Genomic DNA, 21,558 nt, shown 5'->3' on the forward strand with positions numbered 1-21,558 from the left:
GAGAGCTCGGGTGCTCCAGGGAGGCACTTGAGGACATGACCAAGGCACGCACATGAGACCTGCGCGGGAACATGGGGACACAGTGGGATGCAGGAGAAGGCCCAGAGCAGCAAGAACCAGGGCAGCAGCAGCTCTCCCCATGGGACTCTGGCAGGCTCAGCGACAAACTCGGGTGAGAGTCCAGAGCCCAGGGTCCCAGTGTCTGAGAGTCCAAAGGCCTAGAAGACTCAGGATGGGGAGACCCGGTTCCACCGCAGACAGCAGAGTCCGCCCCGGCAGCTTCCAAAATGCTTGAGGACACTAGGGCACCCGAGGGAGCTGCTCAGGCCTCGCTGCTGCTGTTGCGGCCTCTGCTGCTGCTGCCACACTCGGCCCACACGAGGCGAGCCTGCTCCTGAAGGATGCGGCTGCGCACCACCTTGGCCAGCTCCTCCGCGTGGGTCCACGCGTCAGTGGGCACCTGCACCCAGGAGCAGGGAAGCCCCCATAGCACCTGCTCGGAGCCTCGGCACTGCCGAACCAGTTCCGAGTCCCGCCAGCCCGGCCGGCCCAGCAGACCCCTGGAGAAACAGGAGGGGGCAACACTCAGCTGGATCAGGAGACAAAGATGGACAGAGACAGAGGGACAAAGATACGGAGAGTCAGAGACGAGGACAGACAGACGGACAAAAAGAGAGACAGATGGCAGACAAAGAGGGAGGGGGCCAGAGAAAAAGAGAGACACACACACAACGGATAGCGAGGACAAACAGAGAGACAGACACAGAGACCCAAACAAGAGGAAGCTCTCAGGGTCCTGCCCGTTCTCACTCCCCTCTGCCTGCCTCACCTGACTTCCCGGACGTTCTTCTCAGTCACCTCCACGTGGATGACAATGGGGTAGATCTCATTCAGGACAAGCTCCCGCACGCCCCGCACACCCAGCTCCAACAGGCAGTGCTTCTTCTCGGGGGGCAGGGGGGGATTGATGTTACATTTTACTCCCCGCCCAGAGACATTGACCTCTCCATACCCTGCCCCTGACCTCCCACTTCCCCTCCACCCAGAAGGGACCCTGGCAGCAAGGAAAGAACTCAGAAGGGGAGGCAGGAAACCTGGGGAGATAAGTCACTTGCCCTCTCTGGATCTCAGTCTCCCCAACTGTAGGATAGAGCAACCCCTACCCTACCCACCCTCGCAGCTCCCGGCCAGCTCCCAGGGCAGTAGCGATGGCGAGGACAAGGTAAGATGTGTCAGTACTGCGTCAGGAACCAAACACCTCAAGGATGACTCACACAAGGTCAACTGTCCCAACCTACCCATTTCACAGGTGAGGAAAATGAGGCCCAGAGAAGGGAAGGGACTTGCCCAAGGTCACCCCACAAGTGAGCAGTAGAACAAGGCCTGCACTCAGACTCTGGCTCCCAGGCCCAGGATGGCAGCCCTGCCCACCTGCACCCCACCCAAAACACTGCACCTTCCCAACAGATTCCTGGATGGCACGGATCCTGCTGCCCAGGCCAGCGGTGGCAGGTCGGGCCTTGGGGGCCCCAGGTGCAGAGGATGAACACTGCTCCTCCCCAGAAATGCTTTCTGCAGAGGAAGGAGGGAGAGGTAGGGACGACGGGCCAGTGGGCCGGGTTGCCCAGGGTATCACCCAGCCCCCACCCCAGCCCTCAGGCTCACCTGCTGGGCACACATGAAAGTCCAGCCGGGAGCTGGGCAGGTCGAGCAGGTTGCGAATGAGCCGGGGCGCCAGGCACTCAGGCAAGAGCACCACAGGCCGCAGGGCGGACACCAGCAGTGGTCGGACCAGGCTGTAGGGTTTGAGGCTCCGCTCTGGCTCTAGGGTGGGAGAGGGGGCAGAAGAGATGAAGGTGTAGGCAGGGCCCACTCCTCTGACACCCAGAAACTCCATAACCTCCCCTTACCCATTCTCTCCCACCTCCTAAGTCCTGATGCTGCTTGCCCTGCAAACGTGCACACGCGCTGACGCAGGTGCCCCCCTTGCTGAGACCATTGCAGCAGTCTCCTCGCTGCTCCTCTGCCTCACCCTTGCCCCCTACAGCTCATTCTCTACTGTGCAGCCAGAGGAGGGCTTTTAAAACTAAAGTCAGATCCTATCACTCCCCTGATTTGAATGCACCGGTGACTTCCCATGATTCTTAGGGAAAAGGCCACATCTACTGCGTGGGTGACTGGGTGACCTAGCCCTGCGGGTCGGTCAGCCTGGGGACGCAGCGAGCCACGCACCCATCAGACTCCACTCCTGCTTCACAGACCATCTTTCAGGTCCTCCACCTGAAAGCGCTGCCTCCAATCACAGGGCCTTTGCATGCGTTGGGGGGCCGCCTGCCCCAACCCCTGCACTTCTCAGCCCATTAACTCTTAACTCCACCTTCAAAGGCCTGGTCACACAGATGGCAGGGCCTCTGGCACGTGCTCCTCCATTACCCACCTCACCCTCTGTGTAATGATGTTCAAGAAGGCAATTATCTGACTGGCATAGGCCTCCCCATGGCAGTGGCCTCCATGAGGGTAGGGATCACTGTGTTCACTGGACCAAGTATAATGCTCACGGAGTTGGTGCCTGATGCGCACTTACTGAGCTGAGTGTTCTCTAAACACACCACACACGTCCACAGCTATGCCTTCCACCTGAAACAAACTCCTATGCATCCTTGAAAGCCACAGTTCAAACACCACCTCTTCCAGGAAGTCTTCCTATTAACCCTAAGAGTTGCTACTCCTTCATTGGGCTCCCCCAGCCCATCCTCCCCAATCTGGCCTAAGGTTTCACCCTACTGCTCCAGGAACCCCCTCTCTGGGGTCTTCATGACACCTGCACCACACGCATGCAAGAAGCACAGCTACACACACTCTCCCAGATAGGAATGGGCCCATGCTTATGCATGCCTCAAACACCTCCAGACCCACAATCACAATCATACACATAGCCCACCCCTCTCATCTCCCCTGCCCTGAAGCCTGGCAGCCCATCCTGCCACCAGGGGGAGCCTTGTCTCTCAGGCACCCCCAGCATGGGCCCCACCTCCCAGTGGCACCCCCTCAACAGGCCCTTCCAGGACAGAGGACACCCTCGCAGACACCATGCGCGGCACAGGTCTGCACCTTTACACCTGTGCACTCACCTGAGCAGGGCTCCAGCAGCAGCTGCTCCGGGGAGTCCCCTGCAGGACCCCCTAAGGGCTTGGGCTTTACCAGCCGGAGTTGGTCCAGGGCTCGCTTCTTCAGCTGTGGAAGGGTGAGGAGTGGGGTGTACCTGAGAGCTCAGCTCCACCCCACCCTCAGGGAGACATGAGAATAAACAGCCTCCAGAAGAGGGTCCCCTCCCCTGCCACTGCCTAGGTCAGCACAAGGCCCCCCTTCCCCACCAGGCCTGTCTCCGGCCTCTGCCCAGCTCAGTGCCACTCCCTAGGTAGGTGAGGGCAATCATCCCTAAGGGCTCAGAGAAGAGCCCAGTCAGAGCCAATTAGAGCTGGAGAAGCTTTAGGGATTGGCTGGTCTGCCCCCACTTTATAGATGGGAAGACTGAGGCCCAGAGACAGGAGCAACCTAATGTCACAAATACTTCTCTTATCACCTTTGCCATGGCCCTCACACCGGCCACACAGGCTTGGACTCAGCCAGGGAGAGGTGGAAATTCTGCCCGGGGAAGCAGCATGGTATAGAACAGACAAAATTTGGGGCCTCTGCCAATGAACTAGCAACATGACCTTGGATAAGATTAATGAACCCAATAATGCTGGCACTTATCACACCAATACCTAACATGCATCAAATGCCTACATCATACCAGACACTAAGCACTTGACATGGGTTAACTCACTGAAGCCTTATACTGCCTACTACGTAGGTAGCACAACTGCCCCCATTTTACAGATGAGGAAACAGAACCTCAAGGGAGGCTAAGGTGGTGGTCCAAGGTCACACAGCTGGTAAGCAGCAGAGCCGGAATTTAAGAGCTCACGTTATCAACATCTCTCTAGCAACACGGCCTCCAGAGTATTTAACTCCGCTGAGCCCAAGTACACAGTGGGGACAATCACCCAGCCCAGCCCTATCCAAGAATGGGAAAAGGGGATGTGATTGTTGTTTTGCCAAGTGCCTACTATGGGCCAGGCACGCTCCTAGCACTGGCATACTCCAGCTCATCCAATTCTCTCAGCTACCCTGGACAGGGCCGTCTGTTCTTTTGTTTGTAAAATGGCTAGGAAAACACATGCTGGGCACATAGTAGATGATCAATTCAGTCCTATGAGGGGGGACCTCCCTCCTCTTCTCCCGCAGGGCTGCCAGAGAACAAAGCCCACCCTCTCCCTTTCTCCAGGCCCCCTCCTGCCCGCCCAGGCCTGCTTACATTACTGCGGGGGCCTCGGTGCCGGCTGGAGGGCAGGCATTTTTCCTGAACTTCTAGAAGCTGCTGGGCTCTATGGGGGTGGGGGGAGTCATGTCATGTTTGTAGGGACAGGGGGAGCCTCTCACCCCTTCTCCTTCAGCCCCTAGACTGCCCCAGAGGATGGTGAGGGATTCCAGATTGCAGGAGGAGGGCTACAGTACCCCCCCCCCGCCGAGTCCCAGCTCCCAGTGGGACCAGTTCCCAGGCCCCTGGCTCTGTCACCTCTGATAATTGGGCACGGTGCCACGGTCCAGGTCCCGTAGTGTGAGAGGGTCGACCCGTGTACAGAACCACTCCTGCCGCCGCTTGTACACCGGGTCCAACAGCCGCAGGATCTCCTGGACTTTCACGCATAGGGCATGGGGGTCTGCCCGCTCAGGTAGTGTGAGGTTGGCTCGAATGTAGAAGGGCTCAGTACCCAGCCCCTTTGCCCAGGCATCTAGGGCCTCGTGGAAGGACTGGCAGGCTGGGCATGGGCATGGCAGGGGCAGTCAGGAGGACAAGAGGAGAAAGGTCAGGCCAAGGATCAGCTAGTGGTAAGGCCACCGGCGTGGCCGTCTAGAGGCCTGAGCTGCCAGGACCCCACCTCCCCCTTCTTAGAGTGAGAGTCTGGGGTCCAGAAGGGGCAGGGACTAGCCCAAGGCCACTCAGCCCACCAGGGATGCAACAAGGACTTGAAGCCAAGTCCCTGGACTTCTGATCAGCGTTCTTTTCACTGCACGCTGCTTACTGAGGAGAGGACGGTAGCATGGGAGGCAGAGTGACTGGGGTGAGGCCATCTCCCTCTCTGGCCCTCGGTTTCCCCACCTGCACTCTGGGCTGGTCCCAGTCACTCCCCAGCCTCCATGCAAGACCAGGCTTACCCTTCGAATCCACCAGGAAGGGGAGTGTGGACACCTGGCTCCAGGGAGAGGGTCTCTGCTGGGCCTCCGCGTCCAGGCATGCCCCTTCCAGGCCAGCGGCTTCAGCCCTTGGCTGGGGGAAAACCCAGGCAGGAAGGGAAAGAAGTGACCCTCCCAGGTCAGGAGAACTGGGGGGCTGGAGAAAGACGAGGGTGCAGAGGTGACCACGTCTCATAATTCAGGCCCACCACCTCAGGGGGCACAAGCCATGTCCAGTCGGCCCCGCTTCCATCAGCACAATGCCCCAGCCAGACTCCCCATCCCGCATACTCCATCCTGGTCAGGTGCTATCAGTCTGCCCCACCTCGAGTCCCTGCCCAGACTTCCTTCAAAGCTGGCTGGGGCAGGGCAACCAGCAACTAATCACCGATCTCCCTGTGCTCTGGCCAATCCCCAGAAGCTCTGCCCAGCGACCTTCATCCACCCGCCCAGGCTAACGCACTGGCTCCACTTCCAGCCCAGTGGGGGAGGGGCCTCACCTCTTGGGGTTCTGCCCTGGCTGACCCCGGTCCAGAGAGCACCCGCCGCACCACAGCCCCAGACCAGCTGTCCCCAAGGAACGACAGGCCGTCTGGGCTCTTGTCTTGGGGCTCAGGGCCGCCTGGGGTGCTCCAGCCAGACAACTGGATGGCCAGTGACCTGAGAACGCAGAAGGGGGATGGGAATTATAGTCCAATAGTACTTTCATTCCCGTTCTACATTCTTGGAGAACGACAGTGAGCACAAGAGTTCCTGGGGGCCATGACTCTCCAGGCCACTACACCTGCAGGGCCCTCTGCTTGGGATGCCCTTCCCCCTCTCCTCTGCCAGCCAGTCTGCTCATCCTTCATAGCCCAGGTCAAAGCGGCCTCTCCTCTCCACACCCAGAGAGGTGGGAACTCCCTGAACTAGCACTTTCCCTTTTGTTTCCTCCAACAGAAAGAATATCCTGAGGAGCCTAGGTAGCAAAAGCGGTTTGTGACTGGCTACTAACCTAAAGGTTGGCGGTTCAAACCCACCCAGTGGCTCTGTGGAAGAAAAGCCCAGAGACCTGCTTCCATAAAGTTTACAGCCAAGAAAACCCTACAGAGCATACTACTCAGTTGCAAAAGGTCACCACAAGTCGGGGGCTGGCTCTGTGGTGGCAAACAACAAAAGACAACAAAATTAAATACAAAAAAAAATCCTCAGAGCCAGACTTCTGTGGTGGCCAGCTCTGCAGCCCTATCACCAAACACAGTGCCTGGCCCACAACAGAGGATTAATAAATGTCCGTCCTGCTCACAGTCTAAGCAAGGAGGTCACCTAGAACCCAACACAGACCAGAAAATGGTCCCAGCTGGCGGTGGAGCAAAATGGGAGAGCACTGAGGTGGGAGCTTCCCAGAGGAAGGGGTACCAGGGCTCCCCCTTCATGGAGAAAAGCAGCGCCTCAGTGACAGATGGAGAAGGAATGGCGTGAGCAAAAGTGTGAAGGTCAGAATACAGGGTGCGGGGAAGAATTTGACGACAGTAATAACAGTAGCAGCAAACACCTACTGGCATTTCCCATGTGCCAGGCACCGTTCTGAGCTCCTAATTAACTAACATCCTGGGAAGCATCTCCCAGAGGCCACAAGCTGGAGCCAGCCTGTGGAGGACACAGAACGAAGGTGTCTCGCCGTCCCATGGGCAGTGGGAGCCACTGAAGGTTACGACAGTCACCAAGATCCTCATCACAGCAGGGCTCTCTGCCTGTCCCTGGGTGGGAACTGGTGAGGTCTTACGGCCAGGTTCAAAGACAAACGGACCTGAAGTCCCCTCCATGACCCCCTGGGGGAGGGGAGGCCCAGGTCAGCAGATGTGCCCCAGCCAAAGGGGTGGCCCAGGCAGAGCGCCTGCGGCCCCACCCACACAGCTGCAGCACAGACACAGCCACACTGCCCTCTGCTGCCAGCGTGGGATAGGCGAGGCAGGAAGGACCTTCACCCAGGCAGCACTCTGGGGAGCAGGAACTTGGGCTCCGAAGAACCCCTGTCTCAGCCCCAGCCCTCCATGCTCTCATGGCCCCCTCGGGTCCCTCTGAGACAAGCAAGCCCGAGGGGCTGGGGCTGGCCACCGGGGCTGGAGGCATCAGCGCTGCATTCACGGGCTCCTTCAGTCCTGGATTCACCCTGGCTGTACCAAGGGGGTATGGAAAGACCTGAGCCATCGGAAGCCTGTGGCCAGGCTGGCTATGCTGCCCTGTGGCTGGAGATGGGCCATGGAGAAACAGGTCTGGCTCCCAACTGCCGGTGCTAACCGCACCTAGACTTGGGGGTGTGAGCTGACCACATTCATAAAGTGTCTCCCAGTGTAGGTATGAGAGAGGGGAAAGAGAGTCTGAGGAATGAAAGATGATGCAGGCAAACAGGTGGAACCAGAGGGCTGCGGGGGAGGGGGTTCCAACCTGCAGGCCTGTCCCTCGGGGGTGTAGAATTGACTGGGCCACAACTGGCACTGGTTTTCAGGGGAATGTAATAGAAAACATAAACCAGCCTCCCACCAGGTCAATCCAACTGTTGTCTCCTGACCCTCTAGTTTTAGGCGTGTGGACTTAGGTTTCGATATAAAATAAATTTTTCACTGTGGGTTGTGGTCAGAAAATTTGAGGAACACTGGTATAGAGGTCACCAACAGGAACTCTGGGGCCCAGCCATCTGGCAGCTTAACCCTCCAATCCTCACTGTCCCCAACTGCACCCACCCACCACGTTGTAGAACTAAATGAGTTAAAGCACAGAACAGTGCCAGGCATGCTAAGTCTTTAATAAAAATCAGGCGTTTGCTATTATCAGGTGTGACTCAGCACAGGTCAGCTCTCTCCGGGCCTTAGTCTCCCCACTGTTAGAAACCCACAGAAAGACCATCACAGCTGCCCCAGATGAGGGCCCAGCCCTCCCAAGTTCCTCCACGCTCCCTGTGATTCAAGGTCAGAACCGCTGTCCACAGGCCAACCCTCAGCCGCCCCAGGCTTGCAGGCTCTTCCCTTAGAGCCTGCCAACTACTGCTGCTCCCAGAAAACCTAGCTCAGACATCCCCTCCTCCAGGACGCCCTTGTCAACCTCCTAAACCTCCCCAAGGGACCACATGCCTTCTCTGAGGCTGCGCCTCCCTCCCGGGCTACTACCCTAAGCATGCTCAGAAAGCACCTGGGGGCTTGCTGAGGGCAAGATCCAGACTGATCCTCTCAGCCCCAGGCCTCACTACACAAGCAGGAGTGGGTGGAGAGAGGGGAACGCGGTGGGGCGGGCTGCTTGCTCCAACCTCCCAGAACTCCTGAGCGGTGTGGAAAGGATGGGGTTTCCCATCTACCCAGTGAGGGCTCTCCATACTGCACCCCCAATCGGGTCAAGAGGTCAAGCCACAGGCAGAGGAAAACAGGCAAATACTTCACTCTCCCAGCTCTGCCCTCCCTTCCTGCCCACCACCCCAAGGCACTGTGGGAAGATCTCTAGGCAGTGTATATGACGCTTCTGTTCCTGCTCAGGACCCTATAATGCTTACAGAAGCCAGATCTTCCTCACTTCTATCCCCACCCACCAGCCCCACCAGCCCTACAGCCATCCCAGCAAAGGCCCAGTATAAGCATGTCACTCCCCAGCTCCATGAGCCCTCATGGCTACCTATTATCCACAAGGGAGATCCACACTCCTTGGCCCCAAACCCAGGGGCTCTTCCACTTGGCCCAGCCTCTTCTCCAGCCACTCCCTCCCATTCCTGCACCATGGTGCTCCAGTCTCTCCAGGGTTCTGTTTTCTCAGCCTCCAAGCTGTCTGTATATGCTGTTCCCTTGGCCTGGGACTCCTCTGCAAGTCTGCCCCCACTCTGCCCTGCGCATCTTACCTTCCTCGTTTCACCATTTTCTCTTCCCACTTTGTCTGTGTTGTGTGTCACCCCTTTCTTCATTGTTCATCTTTCCAGGCCCCATGCCACACTCACCTCCTCCAGGAAGCCCTCCATAATCACCCAAGCTGAGTGAAGATTCCTCCTGTTCTCCTCAACCCCCATATTATGGCACTGATGTTGCTGTTGATAGTTGCTGTCAAGTCGATTCCGACTCATGGCAACCACACATGTGCAGAGTAGAACTCAAGGCTGTGACCTTTCAGATGCAGATCACCAGGCCTGTCTTTCGAGGCACCTCTGGGCGGGTTCAAACTGCCAACCTTTCAACTAGCACTTAACCGTTTGTACCTCTTGCTCTGCTGAAAACGGATACTAGCCGGCTGACAGTGTGCCGGCCACCGCGCTAAATGTGTCATGAGTTATGTCATTTAATCCTTCTGACAACCCTATAGGAGACATGCTGTGGTTCTCCCAATGAGGAAAACTGAGGCACAGTGTGGTTAGTACCTTGCCAAGGGTCACACAGGTGGTAGAGTCATGTAATGAGCCCACTCTTAACCACAGTCCCCCAGATCTATCAAACCCTCTCTGAGCAAGGACAGAAGATGCCAAAGGTCCTTGAAGTCCACGTGAGACCAGCTGGGAGTCTCCCAATGCCCTACCTGTGCCGCCCCTCCTCACTCAGGTCCACACGTTCACTCTTCAGCTCTTCCTCACTGTCTCCCTGCCCATCCATCTGTCCATTCGTCCTTCAGCCTGCACTCGCACCCCCACTGTCCATCCATAGTCTACCCCCTCAAGGTCTCAGGAGCAGAGAAGGGCAGGGAAGACCAGAGTAGGTGGCAGAGAGGCTGAGGAGAAGAGATGGGCAGAAACTGGGGAAAGGGGCAGGCGCCTCGCACACAGTGGTGGCTCAGCAGACAGTCTAGCTTAGATGGAAGGAAGGCACACTGGAATCCCCAACTCCACCACCAAGTGGCCTTATGACCTGGACAAATTCCTGACTCCAAGCCTGTTTCCTCATCTGTATAATGGGGCTAAAAATGCTAGTCTTTACAACTATCAGTCTCTTCTCATCCAAAGCAACAGAGAAAGAAGGAAACCAAAGACTCAGAAGAATCTAGTTTATAGGACTAACAGCCTACATGAACCACGGCCTCATCTACCCTGAGACCAAAAGAACTAGATGGTGCCCGGCTACCACTAGACCATTCTCATCAAGGCCACAATAGACGGATCCTGATAGAAGAGGAGGAACATGTGGAACGGAATTCAAATTCTTAAAAAGTCCAGACTTACTAGACCTGTTGAGACTAGAGGACTCCCTGAGACTACCGTCCTTCAATGCTTCCAAAAAACTACCCCGAGGTCACATTTTAGCTAAATAACAGACTGGCTCATAAAATAAAGAATATTACCAGTGAGTACGGTGCACCTTTACAAAATCATCTGTATGAGACAGAATGGTCAACAATTACTCTAAAGCAAAGATGAAGGGGTAAGGGGAGAGGGAAACCAGATTACTGGAAATGAAATATCCAGAATGGAATCAATGAAAACATTAACACACTGTGAAAAATGTAACCAATGTCACTAAACAATTTGTGTTATAATTGTTAAATGAAAACCTAATTTGCTGTGTAAACTTGCACTGAAAACACAATAAAATATTAAAAATATATATATATACCGGCCTTCAAGACTGCTCTGTGAATTAAACAGTAGCAATACTAGTAATAGCTAAGAACTAACATGTATTTACCACTCACCATGAGCCAGGCAAGGAGCCTTGGTGGCATAATGGTAAGCATTCGGCTGCTAATCCAAAGGCTGGTGGTTCAAATCCATCCAGGGCTTAGCGGGAGGAAAGACCTGGCAATTCTGCTTCCGTAAAGAGTACACCTTAGGAAACCTTATTGGGCAGGTCTATTCCATCCTATAGGGTTGCTATGAGTCACAACTGACTCAATGGTACACAACAATACAAGCCAGGCACTGTTCTAAGCACTTTAGATGGAATACTGGAACCCCCCACCCCAATAACCCTAGGGGACAGTCTCGTTTTACAGACCAGGAAACTGAGCCACTGGGATAAGCAACTTGCCCAAGTGACAAAGGCAGGATTTCAGTCTAGGCGGCTGGCTCCAAAGCCCACTCTCCCCACTGCACAGTGCCCCACGACACATGGAGTACCCCACCAAGACACCAGGCACAGTTAGGGCCCTCAATTCTCTCTGTCAGTTTACCTACTCTCTCAGTCCACCACCTCCTCCAACACCCCCTATTTCTGTATCTCTCCTACTCCCACCACAATCTGTATTCTTCCCCCAACTCCCTCCTCCCCAGGCGGGGGCAGCAGGGGTGGCCCCATGACCCCATGGGTGGGGCCTGGGACAGCCTCCTGACCATTCTGCCGCATCCCAGCGGCCCCTGGACAGCAGCCAAGACCCCTGCTGCAGCCAAGCTGGAGGAAGAGAGGAAGGGCCAAGGCAGGCAGGAAGGGAGGTGCCTCCGCCCCTTCCCCCGAAGCACATCCTGCACCGAGAAACAATGTCACACAGGGCCAGCTGCCTGGCCAGGCGAGGTGGGGGCAGGGGCCTGGCCACAGGCTGGCCAAGCTGCTTCCAGGAGGCCACTGGTCCTACCCCACCTGTGGTTTGCTGGGCATCCTCTTCCTCTGGGCCCTGCATCCCCCCATTCCAGCTCCACCATTCAGTGTTCCCCAAGCCCTTGTCTAAAATCTAGATCTATCAGCTCATTCTGGACCTTGGCTCAGGCCCTTCCCAGCTAGGTGACCTTGGGCAAGTCACTTAACCTCTCTGAGCCTCCATTTCTTCTCTATTAAAACAGGGATAATTCTGAATAATGCCTACAACCCAGGATAGAGAGGACACTGTGGAGCAGCCAGGAGCTGCTGGCCTTGCATTTAATAGCTGAACCCTCTCAGGTTTCCCAGAGTTCACAAGCCAAAGTCCATACTTTCCTGTCCTGACAGAGCCCACGGTGGCCCGGCCCAGCCTCAGATCTCACCTTTCCCCTCACCTCCCCTGTCGTGCTCTAGTCTCAGCCAAACCACAGGCACTTCCCCGGATCCCTGCTGCCCGCTCCCTCTGCCAGTCACCCAGCTCTTCTCCCCACCTGCTGAGCTCCCAGTCCCAACTGCTCCTGAGATCCACTGGCAGGTGTGAACAGGGGGCCACTCCTCCTCGGCCAGCACTAACAGAGCCCAGCACCTGCACTCTGAGCTCCCGCAGTGGCCCAGCTCCACCAACAGCACGGAGTTTTGCTGGACGGCTCAGTCCTTCCTGGAGCACCAAGCCAGAGAGGCCTGGCAGGCAGGGATGTCAATACAGGGGCAGCCATTTACTAAGCACCTACTGTGTGCCTAGCAGAGCTAAGGGCTTTACTTCCATGAATCAGAAACCTCAAAACACCCACATATAGCAGAGATCACTGTCCCCCTTTAACCAATGGGAAAACTGAGGCCCAGAGAGGTAGACCGACCAGCCCAAGTCACAGAGACAATGAACAGGGGTGGCAGGATTTAAACCCAAGGTCAGTCTGTGTCTAAAGCCGGCTTTCAAACCAGTTCATTCTGATTAGAAGCCCTGCTGAGAATTTGCATTTCCACCCCAGATATATTGAATCAGAATCTACAGTTTAAGAAGATCCCCAGGTGATTCTTATGTATGACAAATTTTGAGACCCATGTTTTACCAGTGGTTCTCAGAATTGGTCCCTAATCAGCAGCATTAGCACCTCCTGGGAACTTGTTAGAAATGCAAATTCTCAGCAGGGGTTCAAACCAGAACTGGTTGGAAGTCCTGGTCTAAAGACTTCACCATTTTGGCAAAGGCTTAGCTGCTCCCTCTGCCTCACACCTGCCCACCCTCTCAAGAAAGCTGAGGCCCAAGCCCCCCCAGCTCCCACCCCAGGCAGCTGCAGTACCTGTTGAAGAAGTCCAAGCCACAGCCCCGGACCAGGAGACCATCCGGCTTGCCCAAAGGCCACACGCTGTCAGAAGACGAGGACGAGGATAGGCCAGTAGACCAGGGGGTAAGTGTCACACTTCCTGGGGAGGAAGAATGAGGCTCAGGGGTTCTGGGCTGGGAAATGGGGAGGCCCGGGGGCATGAGAGAGCTTAAACCCCCTCCAGCCCAGAGCAGCCTAGAGGCATGGGCTGAGGCCCCAGGAGCACATCAGACCCATTGGGCTCAGAGCTGGCCCAGGGCCTGCAGGGTGACCCTTCAGTTCCCCAGGGAAGGGTTGAGGCAGGTGAGGTCTGAGGAGAGGCCCATACAGCACACCCAGGACGGCGGTGTGACCAGGACTGAGCTCAGCGTGAGAGGCGGGAACCAAATGACCCAGGACCACAGTGTGGTCTCAGGGAAGGGGGCACAGGCTTTTCCGGGGCTTTGCCCTCACCAAGGGCATCTCAGGTAGAGCAGGTAGCATAAGCCCAAGTGGGCTGAAAGCTACTCCCTCAGATGACCCCTTCCCACAGAGTTCAAGAGGGCATTACCTGTGATGTCTGACATGCTGCTAAAGGACCTGGACAGAGAGAGGGCGAGGAGTTTAAGGCACAGCAGGCACTCTGCCCATTCCCTCCTGCCCCCATGCCAATGCAGGGAGACCCAAGGTGGGGGCCCCAGGCACAGGACACCTGCACCACCCTGCTCCCCTGAGCTCACAAAGCAAGAAGCTAACACTCAGGCTTCTGCTGCAGATTCCTCCACCCGGAGTGGCCTGGCCGGGCCTTCAAAGCCAGCCCCAAGGACCCCTCCTGGAAGCCTCCCCTGACCTCTCACTCCTATCTCACTCCCAATTTCTACCTTGAACTGCCACTACAAGGTCTGCCTCCCCGACTAGACTGTGACCTCCTCCCATCTCAGTCACGGCGCATTCACGCCTCTGATCAGGCCCATATCGATCACACCTCCTGGTGCCTAGCGTTTCATGAGCAAATGAACGGATGAAGGGCACCTTTTAGGGGAAAGCAGTGACAGGAATGACACAGGAGGCAGGATATCTCCTGCCCTTGGTGTTGCTCCCAGCAGACATAGCTTGGTCCCTGTTTGCTGTTGGTGGCCGAACCTGGGGCCTGGCTTCCCTGCTGAGTCTCAGACCCCCTGAAACATTCTCTGCATCCCCTAGTCCTGAACCACATGGCTTCTCCCTGGGTTTAGGATCTTCAAGGCTTGACTTCCAGTGGATCTCCTGTTAGGGGGCTCAGCTGAGGCTGAGTCCACTCTGCCCTTTGGCCTGCCTTGACCCCTGACCTCGGTCACTCTGAGGATCTTGGGGCCCAGGTTTGCACAGCTCCCGCCACTTCAGGGCAGTAAAGGGAGGTGACTGCCTGGACCTGACTCTGCACAGGGAAGCCGAGAAGCGGATCTTTCTTTCGGGGAAATAGCAGCCCCATCTCCCTGGGCCCCTACTGCTCTCTCCAGGGCCTGTTTACCTCTTAGCAAGTGCGGGGTCCTCCTCGCGCTGCCGCCGCAGAATGGAGCCAGCGCTGGGAGGGAAGGGCAGGATGGAGAGCCGGTTGATCTCCTTCTCGCTGTCTGTGGCCTCTTCCTGCAATGCCACATCAGGGCCTGGGTCACCTGAACTGCCCGGTCCCTTCCCAGATCTCGAAGCCCCTGGTGTGTGCCCATTCCACAGACGGGACCACAGCCCAGAGCGGGGAATGGGCTCAGCAAGATTACGGCATGTGAGGGGCACCCCAGGTCCCTTGGCACTCAGGCTCAGCACCAGGCTGGCTCTGGATGAGCCTAAATAAGGCACTTGGCCTCCCTGGGCCTCAGTTTCTTCCCCGTGAAATGGGACGGTCAGCAAACTGGAAAGCACTTGGCACGTCAGTAACTGTATGAAGGTCATCAGAATCCCTCCACCATATCCGGGGCAGGTGGGTGTCTTACCAAGGCATGGGGCTCAGAGCCCCCCGTGACAGCTGCCTCCCCCGTTGTGTCCGAGCCCCCCAGCAGGGAGGGGAACTCACTCAGGCTCCAGGTGCTGCTGAGGTTGGAACACAGGGAGTGGGAGGAGGCACAGGCCTGGGAGAGGAAGAAGGAGGTGATCAGCAGGGCCGGGCCCAAACCAGCCACCATCATCTCCTGAGCACAGTCCCGGGCCAAGCACAGGGACACAGCAGGAAACAGGGAGCCAGGTCGCTGCCTGGTGGAGCTCACAGTCTAAAGGCGAAGGCAAAACTGCAAACAAGCAAACAGATGAATACAATAGCCCCAAGGTGTGATGAGAGTGGAATCCCTGGGTGGTACAAATGGTGAAGCACAGCCACTAACCAAAAGATTGAAGGTTCGAGCCTACCCAGAGGTGCCTCAGAAGAAAGGCCTGGTGATCTGCTTCCAAAAAAACAGCCACTGAAAACCCCTATGGAGCACACTTCTACTCTGACACACATGGGGTCCTCATGAGTCAAAGCTGACTCAGTAGCAACTGGTTAACAGAGCTTAGGGACGGAAGGTGCCTGGGGCCAGAGAAAAAGGGCCTAGGGGCCTTGGAGGGCTTTCCAGAGAACTCATGGTTTGAACTGAGAACTCAACAGTAAGTAGGTGCTAAGTGGGTAAGGTGGAGCCAGGCAGCGGAAACAGCATATGCAAAAGCTCTGAGGCAGGACTGTGACACATTCCAGGATTAAAAGGCCAGTATAGCTGAAGTCCAGAGAACCAGGCTGGAGAAAGGGAGGGACCCACCCTGCAGGGGCTTGTGGGCATGATAAGGGGCTTTGTCTTTACCTAAGAGCCACTGAGAGTCTTAAAAAGTGGGAAATCATAGATTCATGTTTCCTTCATCCCATTCCTCTAGGCCTCATCACAACAAAACACTTGGCTGGTTGAACACTTCTTCAAGCAAATACAAAACAGGAAAAGGCAGAGCAGCCCAGCAAACACCTGAGGGCAAGTGTCTGGTTTACAAGGGTCTGCGCCCAGCTCCAGTGCTGGCTGGCTGTGTGACCCTGGGCAAGCCCCTGACCTTCTCTGGACCCTGTGCAATAAGGGGACTGGGCTAGCTGGACTCCAAGGAGCTTTTAGGTCCCATGTTTTGCATTCCAAGATGCTCGCCCGCCTTCATGCAGCCAGGTTTCCCCAAGCATATGTAAAAAGAGGCTTCAAACTATTCTCAATGCCCTAGGAGCAACTCCAGAAATTCAGAGGCCCACACGTCCCTACCACTCCCTGATGCAACAACCCATACCCACCCTAACCTGGGCCCAAGTCTTTCTGACGCCAGCTGAGGGCTCCCATCAGGGCCTGTGTATTCCCCACCCTGCCAGAGAGCTCCCTCCAAGATCAGTGTGTTCCTGACCCAGGGTGAGGGCACCTGCCAGGGTCTGCACGTTTCCCTCCAGGACCTGCTTATTCCCAGCCAAGAGCTCCTACTGAGCATATTCCCAAGCCCGGACAAAGGCTCCCACCAGGTCCTGCCTGCTCCCACCCCTGGCCAAGAGCTCCTGCCAGGATCCTAGTGGTTTCACAGGACCCTCTTGTTCCCAACCCTGCTCACCTTGAGGCAGGAGCCACCCTGCGCCCGCTGCAGCTGTGCTTCCAGCAGGGCTTTGGTGCCCTCCAAGCTGGTGAGCGCAGTCAGCATCTCGTCCCGCTCAGCCTCCAGGCCCCGCACCTGCTTGCGGTACTGATCCTTCTCGATGAGGCTCTGTGAGTACTGCAGCTGGATCCGGTCCCGGCTCTGGATGGCCTGAGGGGAGCAGGAGGGGAGGACGCTGGGGACTGGCAGCTGGGGAGTAATACTGGCTCAGCTGTCCTGGCCTGTGACCACGAGGATGGGGCAATAACAGTAAAAGCTGTTGTCGTTAGCTGCCGTAGAGTTGGCTCCACCCCATGGCAACCTTACGTTTAACAGAATAAAATGTTACCCCATCTTATGCCATCTTCATGACAGTTGGAATATTTGAGTCCAACAGTAAGAGCGGCTACCATTTACTGAGCACTTCCTGTGTGCCAGACACTGTGCTAAATATCAGCTTATTTAATCTTCACAATAGTTCTAGGAGTTAGGTATTATTCTCATTTTACAGGTAAGGAAACTGAGCCATGAGGGTTACATAGCCAGCAGGGACAGAGCTGAGACTCAAACCCATGCTCTAATCTCCTTGCAGAGTCCAGGCTCCTGCCACTTCACTAAGACAACTTAAAGCTCTTCTGTGAGACCTGCTGTTGTTATTAGGTATCGTCAAGTTGGTTCTGACACATAGCAACCCTATGAACAACAGAACGAAACACTGCCCAGTCCTGCGCCATCCCCACCATCGTTGCCATGTCTCAGCGCATTGCTGCAGCCACTGTGTCAGTCTACCTTGTTGGAGGTCTTCCTCTTTCTCGCTGACTCTCTATTTTACCAAACATGATGTCCTTCTCCAGAGACCGGCCCCTCCTTGATACATGTCCAAAGTACATGAGACAAAGTCTCACCATGCTCGCTTCTAAGGAACATTCCAGCTGTACTTCTGTGAGACCTACTGTATGCTTTATTCACAGTATCCTGGTTAGTGGAGGAGCCAGGTTCAGGCCCAGCTGGTTGCATCCAAAGCACTTTTCCTCATAATGAAGACCAGGGTCCCCGTGAGAGCTGGGCCCATGGCCCAGATTTGCTAACACTGCCTCAGAGGGAGCTGGGGCTGGCAACATCCTGGTGAAATGCAGATTCCTGGGCCCTACCCCCCACCCCCGACCTGGAATCAGAATGTCTGCGGGTAAAGCCCAAACTGGCAATTTCACCAAGCCTGAGAGGGGATTCTGAGGCCCACTGAAATCTGTAGGTTCCAACTCCTCTAATGGAGATGCTGGATCTGAACTTGAGATAAGGACAAAACCTCCTGCCCTTCCCCTCTATGTGGGGCACCTCACACAAGGAAGGCTGGGGGCCAGGAGGAACTGGACCTGGGGTCCTCACCCCACCCCACGGCCTCAACAGAAGATGAGGCCATGGTGGCCAGGTACTGGGAGCCAGAACTTTGGAAAGTTTTTCATCAACAAAGATCTATAAGTACCCCCTCTGTGCAGGCTTTGTCCTTGATATGAGAGAACAAGGGACCCAGAAATGAAGGACACTGGGACCAACTCTTGTAACTGTCACGGGAACCCAGGTGAGGCAGGTGTGTTCAGGTGCAAGGTCGGCAGATCTTGAATGCTCAAGGTCCCACATCTCTGATTCTCCTTGGCCCACTTGCCCCATCCTAAGCCACCAGTGCACTGTCAAAGCCTTTTTCTACAATTCCAGCCCTGCTCACTTCTCCTGTATTCCCCCATATAACAGCCAGGGCCTCACACACAGCAGGCTAGGGCTCACCTGGTCCCGCTCCTTCTCAATCTCCTCCAGCTGGGCCAGGACGGTGGCCATGCGGTGCTTGTACAGGTCACAGTCCTTCTGCAGTGTGCGGTGCTTCAGTCGCAAGTCCTCCATCTCCTGCAGGTACTGTGGGCAGGGCAGAGCCTAGTCAGACCACGGCGCTGGCCAGGGACCCTGAGTATGTGCGGGGGAGGGGGAAGGTAACCAGCAGCTGGCCATATTCTGGTGAGAGAGGCTGAGCTCTGTGGTCAGGCAGGCCTGAGCCCAATTTCAATTGCCCAACTCTCTAGCTGGGTGGCCTGGGCCACTGATGTCACCTCACTGGACCTCAGCTGCCTAATCTATAAAACGGGTGTTTAAGAATATAGTCACACTACCCACCTGGCTATTTAAACTGCAACCTGCTGCTCTACGTTTTCGACAGTGGCCTCATCTCTTACTACACAAAATGACTGACTTCTTACTATGTGTGTGTTACACTTTCTACCCTGCTAGAATTACCCCCACAGAAGCAGGGACCTTTGTTTTGTTCCCTGATGTATCCCAAGCGACTAGACCATTGGTGCCTTGATAAATTATTTGCGGAGGAGTGAATGGATAGTTCCTAGCCCACTGCCTGGCAGGTAGCAGGTGCTCAGGGATGCCTAATGCCTTCCACCCCCCAGGAGCCAGGCTGTTAGCAGAAGGTGGTTAGGAGGGGGGGGCAGGGCAGGGGCAGGAGAGAGCTACCTTGTCCCGCAGCGCCTCTGCCCAGTGCAGCTCGCTCTGCGCGTCATGCAGCTTCTGGCACAGCTCCTGCCTGCTGTCCTGTGCCTCCCGCCAGTCATGCTCCAAGATGTCCAGGAGGATGCGCTCCGAGCCTGGGGCCCCCGGCTGACTCATCTCCTGGGGCCAGAGTTCAGGGCTGCCTTGAGTGTGGGGAGGAAAAGGAGACAAACCCCCAGCCCTCTGACGCGCCCCACTAGCTCAGCCACCTTGGCCAAGGGCCTTGACCTCTGGGACCTTATGTAGAGTGGGCGTGACTGCACCAGCCCTGCCAGCCTCCAGGGAGTATCTGAGGTAAATGGATGAGGGCGTGCTCTGGCAAGTTCGGCCAGGATCTCATTCTTAACAAGAACCAGACCACTCTCTTGCTCAGGCCCCCACCCAACGCTTAGGGCGGCAGAGTGCAGCTATTTCCAAAGCCCATTCCTGCCCCTCTAATAACGGGTCTTCACAGGGGCTGAGTCTGGGCCCAAGATCCAGCCCCCAGACCCACACCCCAGCCAGGTACCCTATAACCCCATGAAATACACCAGAGCCCTGGCTCCCTTCCCCTCACTTCCTGTGTGGTGGGAAAAGCAATGAGCAGGAGGTGGGCCCACGCTGCCACTGAACCACCACAGGTCACCAAGCAAACCCTGTGGTCATCCAGACCTCAGGGGTCTCAACTACTTACGGTCACAAAAAAACAAACCAAATCAGTGGCCATCACTGTGACCCCATGTGTGTCAGAGTAGAACTGTGCCCCACAGGGTTTTCAATGGCTGATTTTTTTGGAAGTAGATCGTCAGGCCTTTCTTCCACGGCACCTCTGGGTGGGTTCCAATCTCCAATCTTTCATTTAGCAGCCAAGCACTTAACCGTTTGTGCCACCCAGAGACTCCTTCGGGATCAGAGACTACCCTAAAAATCAAAGGAAAGCTAGAGAACCTCATCCCAGAAAAATGCTCACAAAGGAAATGAGATGCACAGTTTCTGGGAGTTCAGAGACCCCCAGGAGGTTGCCCCTAAACCCCAGAGCAAACGCCCAGGAGAGCCGAGGTCTCAGCGCCCAGTACCCAGCTGGATGCCAGTCAGATCTCAGATTCCCAGTTCTGGGATCCTCACCTTTCCAGGACTCAGGAGGATGGAGTAAGGAACAGGAAGGGCCCCAGTGAGGGTCTGCCCCCGACATCCCACCTGTACCACCCGGGTACCTGCTGCAGGCCCTCCTGGAGCTCCTGCAGTGATGCCGTCAGCCGCTGGTTCTCAGCGCGCAGCTCGGAGACAAGGTCCGTGCCGTCCGGCTCCTTCTCCTTCTCCTCCGCCCCTGGGAGCATCCCTCTGGCCCTTCGAAGCAGGGTACACTCCTCCTCCAGCCGGCTCACCTTGAGCTTAAGCTGATCCACCTGCAGTGCAAGACATGAGTCAGCCGGGGGGTGGGGGGGACACACCCGGAGACACAAGCAAGGCCAGTGGGGAGAGAAGCCCTTCTCCCTCACTCCTGAGCACTTCCCAGATTCCCAAGGGGCCAGAGCAGGAGCCCTCCCAGACTCGTCTACGGAGAAGGGACAGGCTGGGCAAATATGAGGAGGAAAGGGGGACAGTGAGGTCAAGGCCTTCCCCCACTCCCGGGACTCAGCTTCAAGGACTTCAGGGCGGATCTGTACATCACAACATGCTCATCTGTCCCACAATTCCACTGAATACAGGTAGTTCCCGACTTACGACGTATTCGAGTTATGTATGACAAACCGCACTTACTAAAAGACGAACCACACTTACGACCTTTTTTTTTTGTACATCTTACTCTTAGTAATATGTACTGTGCACAATGTTGCAGCCCAATGTGGAACAGCTCATAGATCATGAAGAAGGGGAATTGACAGATCAGGACTTAATGGATTTTGAAGAGGAAAGAAATGCTAAAGAAAAAAGAAATAATGAGGAAGAGAAAGGAGAGAAGTTGTCAAAAAATTTTACAGTGAAAAGATTAAAGTTTTTTCTAAACTAAATCAGTGGCTTCAGTTACTTGAAAACACGGACCCAAACACTGGTCGCTTTGCTAAAGTCAACAGGCAGATTTGAGAAGCAGTAAGATATTACTGCAAAATACGTGACGAAAAAGAAAAGGACCATACAGACAACTCTCACTAATTTTCTGGCTAGAAATACCATCCCCATTCTCGGAAGATCCAGAACCTTCCACAAGTGTTATTACCACAAATGACAAAAGGCCAATGTCCAATTCTTCTTCATCATTGGAGTAAATTTTTATGATTTGTGTATTTTTTCATGTATTAAAATGTATCTGTAATTTTATATGTAATGTTTCCAACCCC

The 21,558-nt window shown here is 55.6% G+C and overlaps 1 protein-coding gene across 1 annotated transcript in view; it reads right to left on the reverse strand.

Annotated features, from left to right (window-relative positions):
- Nucleotides 1–201: 201 nt before the first annotated feature.
- The window catches only part of CARD10 (caspase recruitment domain family member 10), a 29,089-nt gene continuing 7,732 nt past the window's right edge, over nucleotides 202–21,558 (reverse strand). The window contains exons 4-20 of the mRNA XM_004373832.1: nucleotides 20,434–20,625; nucleotides 19,205–19,360; nucleotides 18,476–18,601; nucleotides 16,673–16,864; nucleotides 15,067–15,201; nucleotides 14,607–14,722; nucleotides 13,668–13,696; nucleotides 13,094–13,217; nucleotides 5,781–5,940; nucleotides 5,263–5,374; nucleotides 4,622–4,865; nucleotides 4,361–4,430; nucleotides 3,132–3,234; nucleotides 1,666–1,824; nucleotides 1,457–1,572; nucleotides 830–942; nucleotides 202–560 (exon numbers count right to left, since the gene is read on the reverse strand). Coding sequence (XP_004373889.1) covers nucleotides 323–560; nucleotides 830–942; nucleotides 1,457–1,572; nucleotides 1,666–1,824; nucleotides 3,132–3,234; nucleotides 4,361–4,430; nucleotides 4,622–4,865; nucleotides 5,263–5,374; nucleotides 5,781–5,940; nucleotides 13,094–13,217; nucleotides 13,668–13,696; nucleotides 14,607–14,722; nucleotides 15,067–15,201; nucleotides 16,673–16,864; nucleotides 18,476–18,601; nucleotides 19,205–19,360; nucleotides 20,434–20,625 — 2,385 coding nt within the window. The 3' untranslated portion in view covers nucleotides 202–322. The remainder of the gene's footprint in view (nucleotides 561–829; nucleotides 943–1,456; nucleotides 1,573–1,665; nucleotides 1,825–3,131; nucleotides 3,235–4,360; nucleotides 4,431–4,621; nucleotides 4,866–5,262; nucleotides 5,375–5,780; nucleotides 5,941–13,093; nucleotides 13,218–13,667; nucleotides 13,697–14,606; nucleotides 14,723–15,066; nucleotides 15,202–16,672; nucleotides 16,865–18,475; nucleotides 18,602–19,204; nucleotides 19,361–20,433; nucleotides 20,626–21,558) is intronic.

This window comes from Trichechus manatus, unplaced genomic scaffold (genome assembly GCF_000243295.1).
Source record: "Trichechus manatus latirostris isolate Lorelei unplaced genomic scaffold, TriManLat1.0 scaffold00027, whole genome shotgun sequence".
NCBI classification, from domain to species: Eukaryota; Metazoa; Chordata; class Mammalia; order Sirenia; family Trichechidae; genus Trichechus; species Trichechus manatus.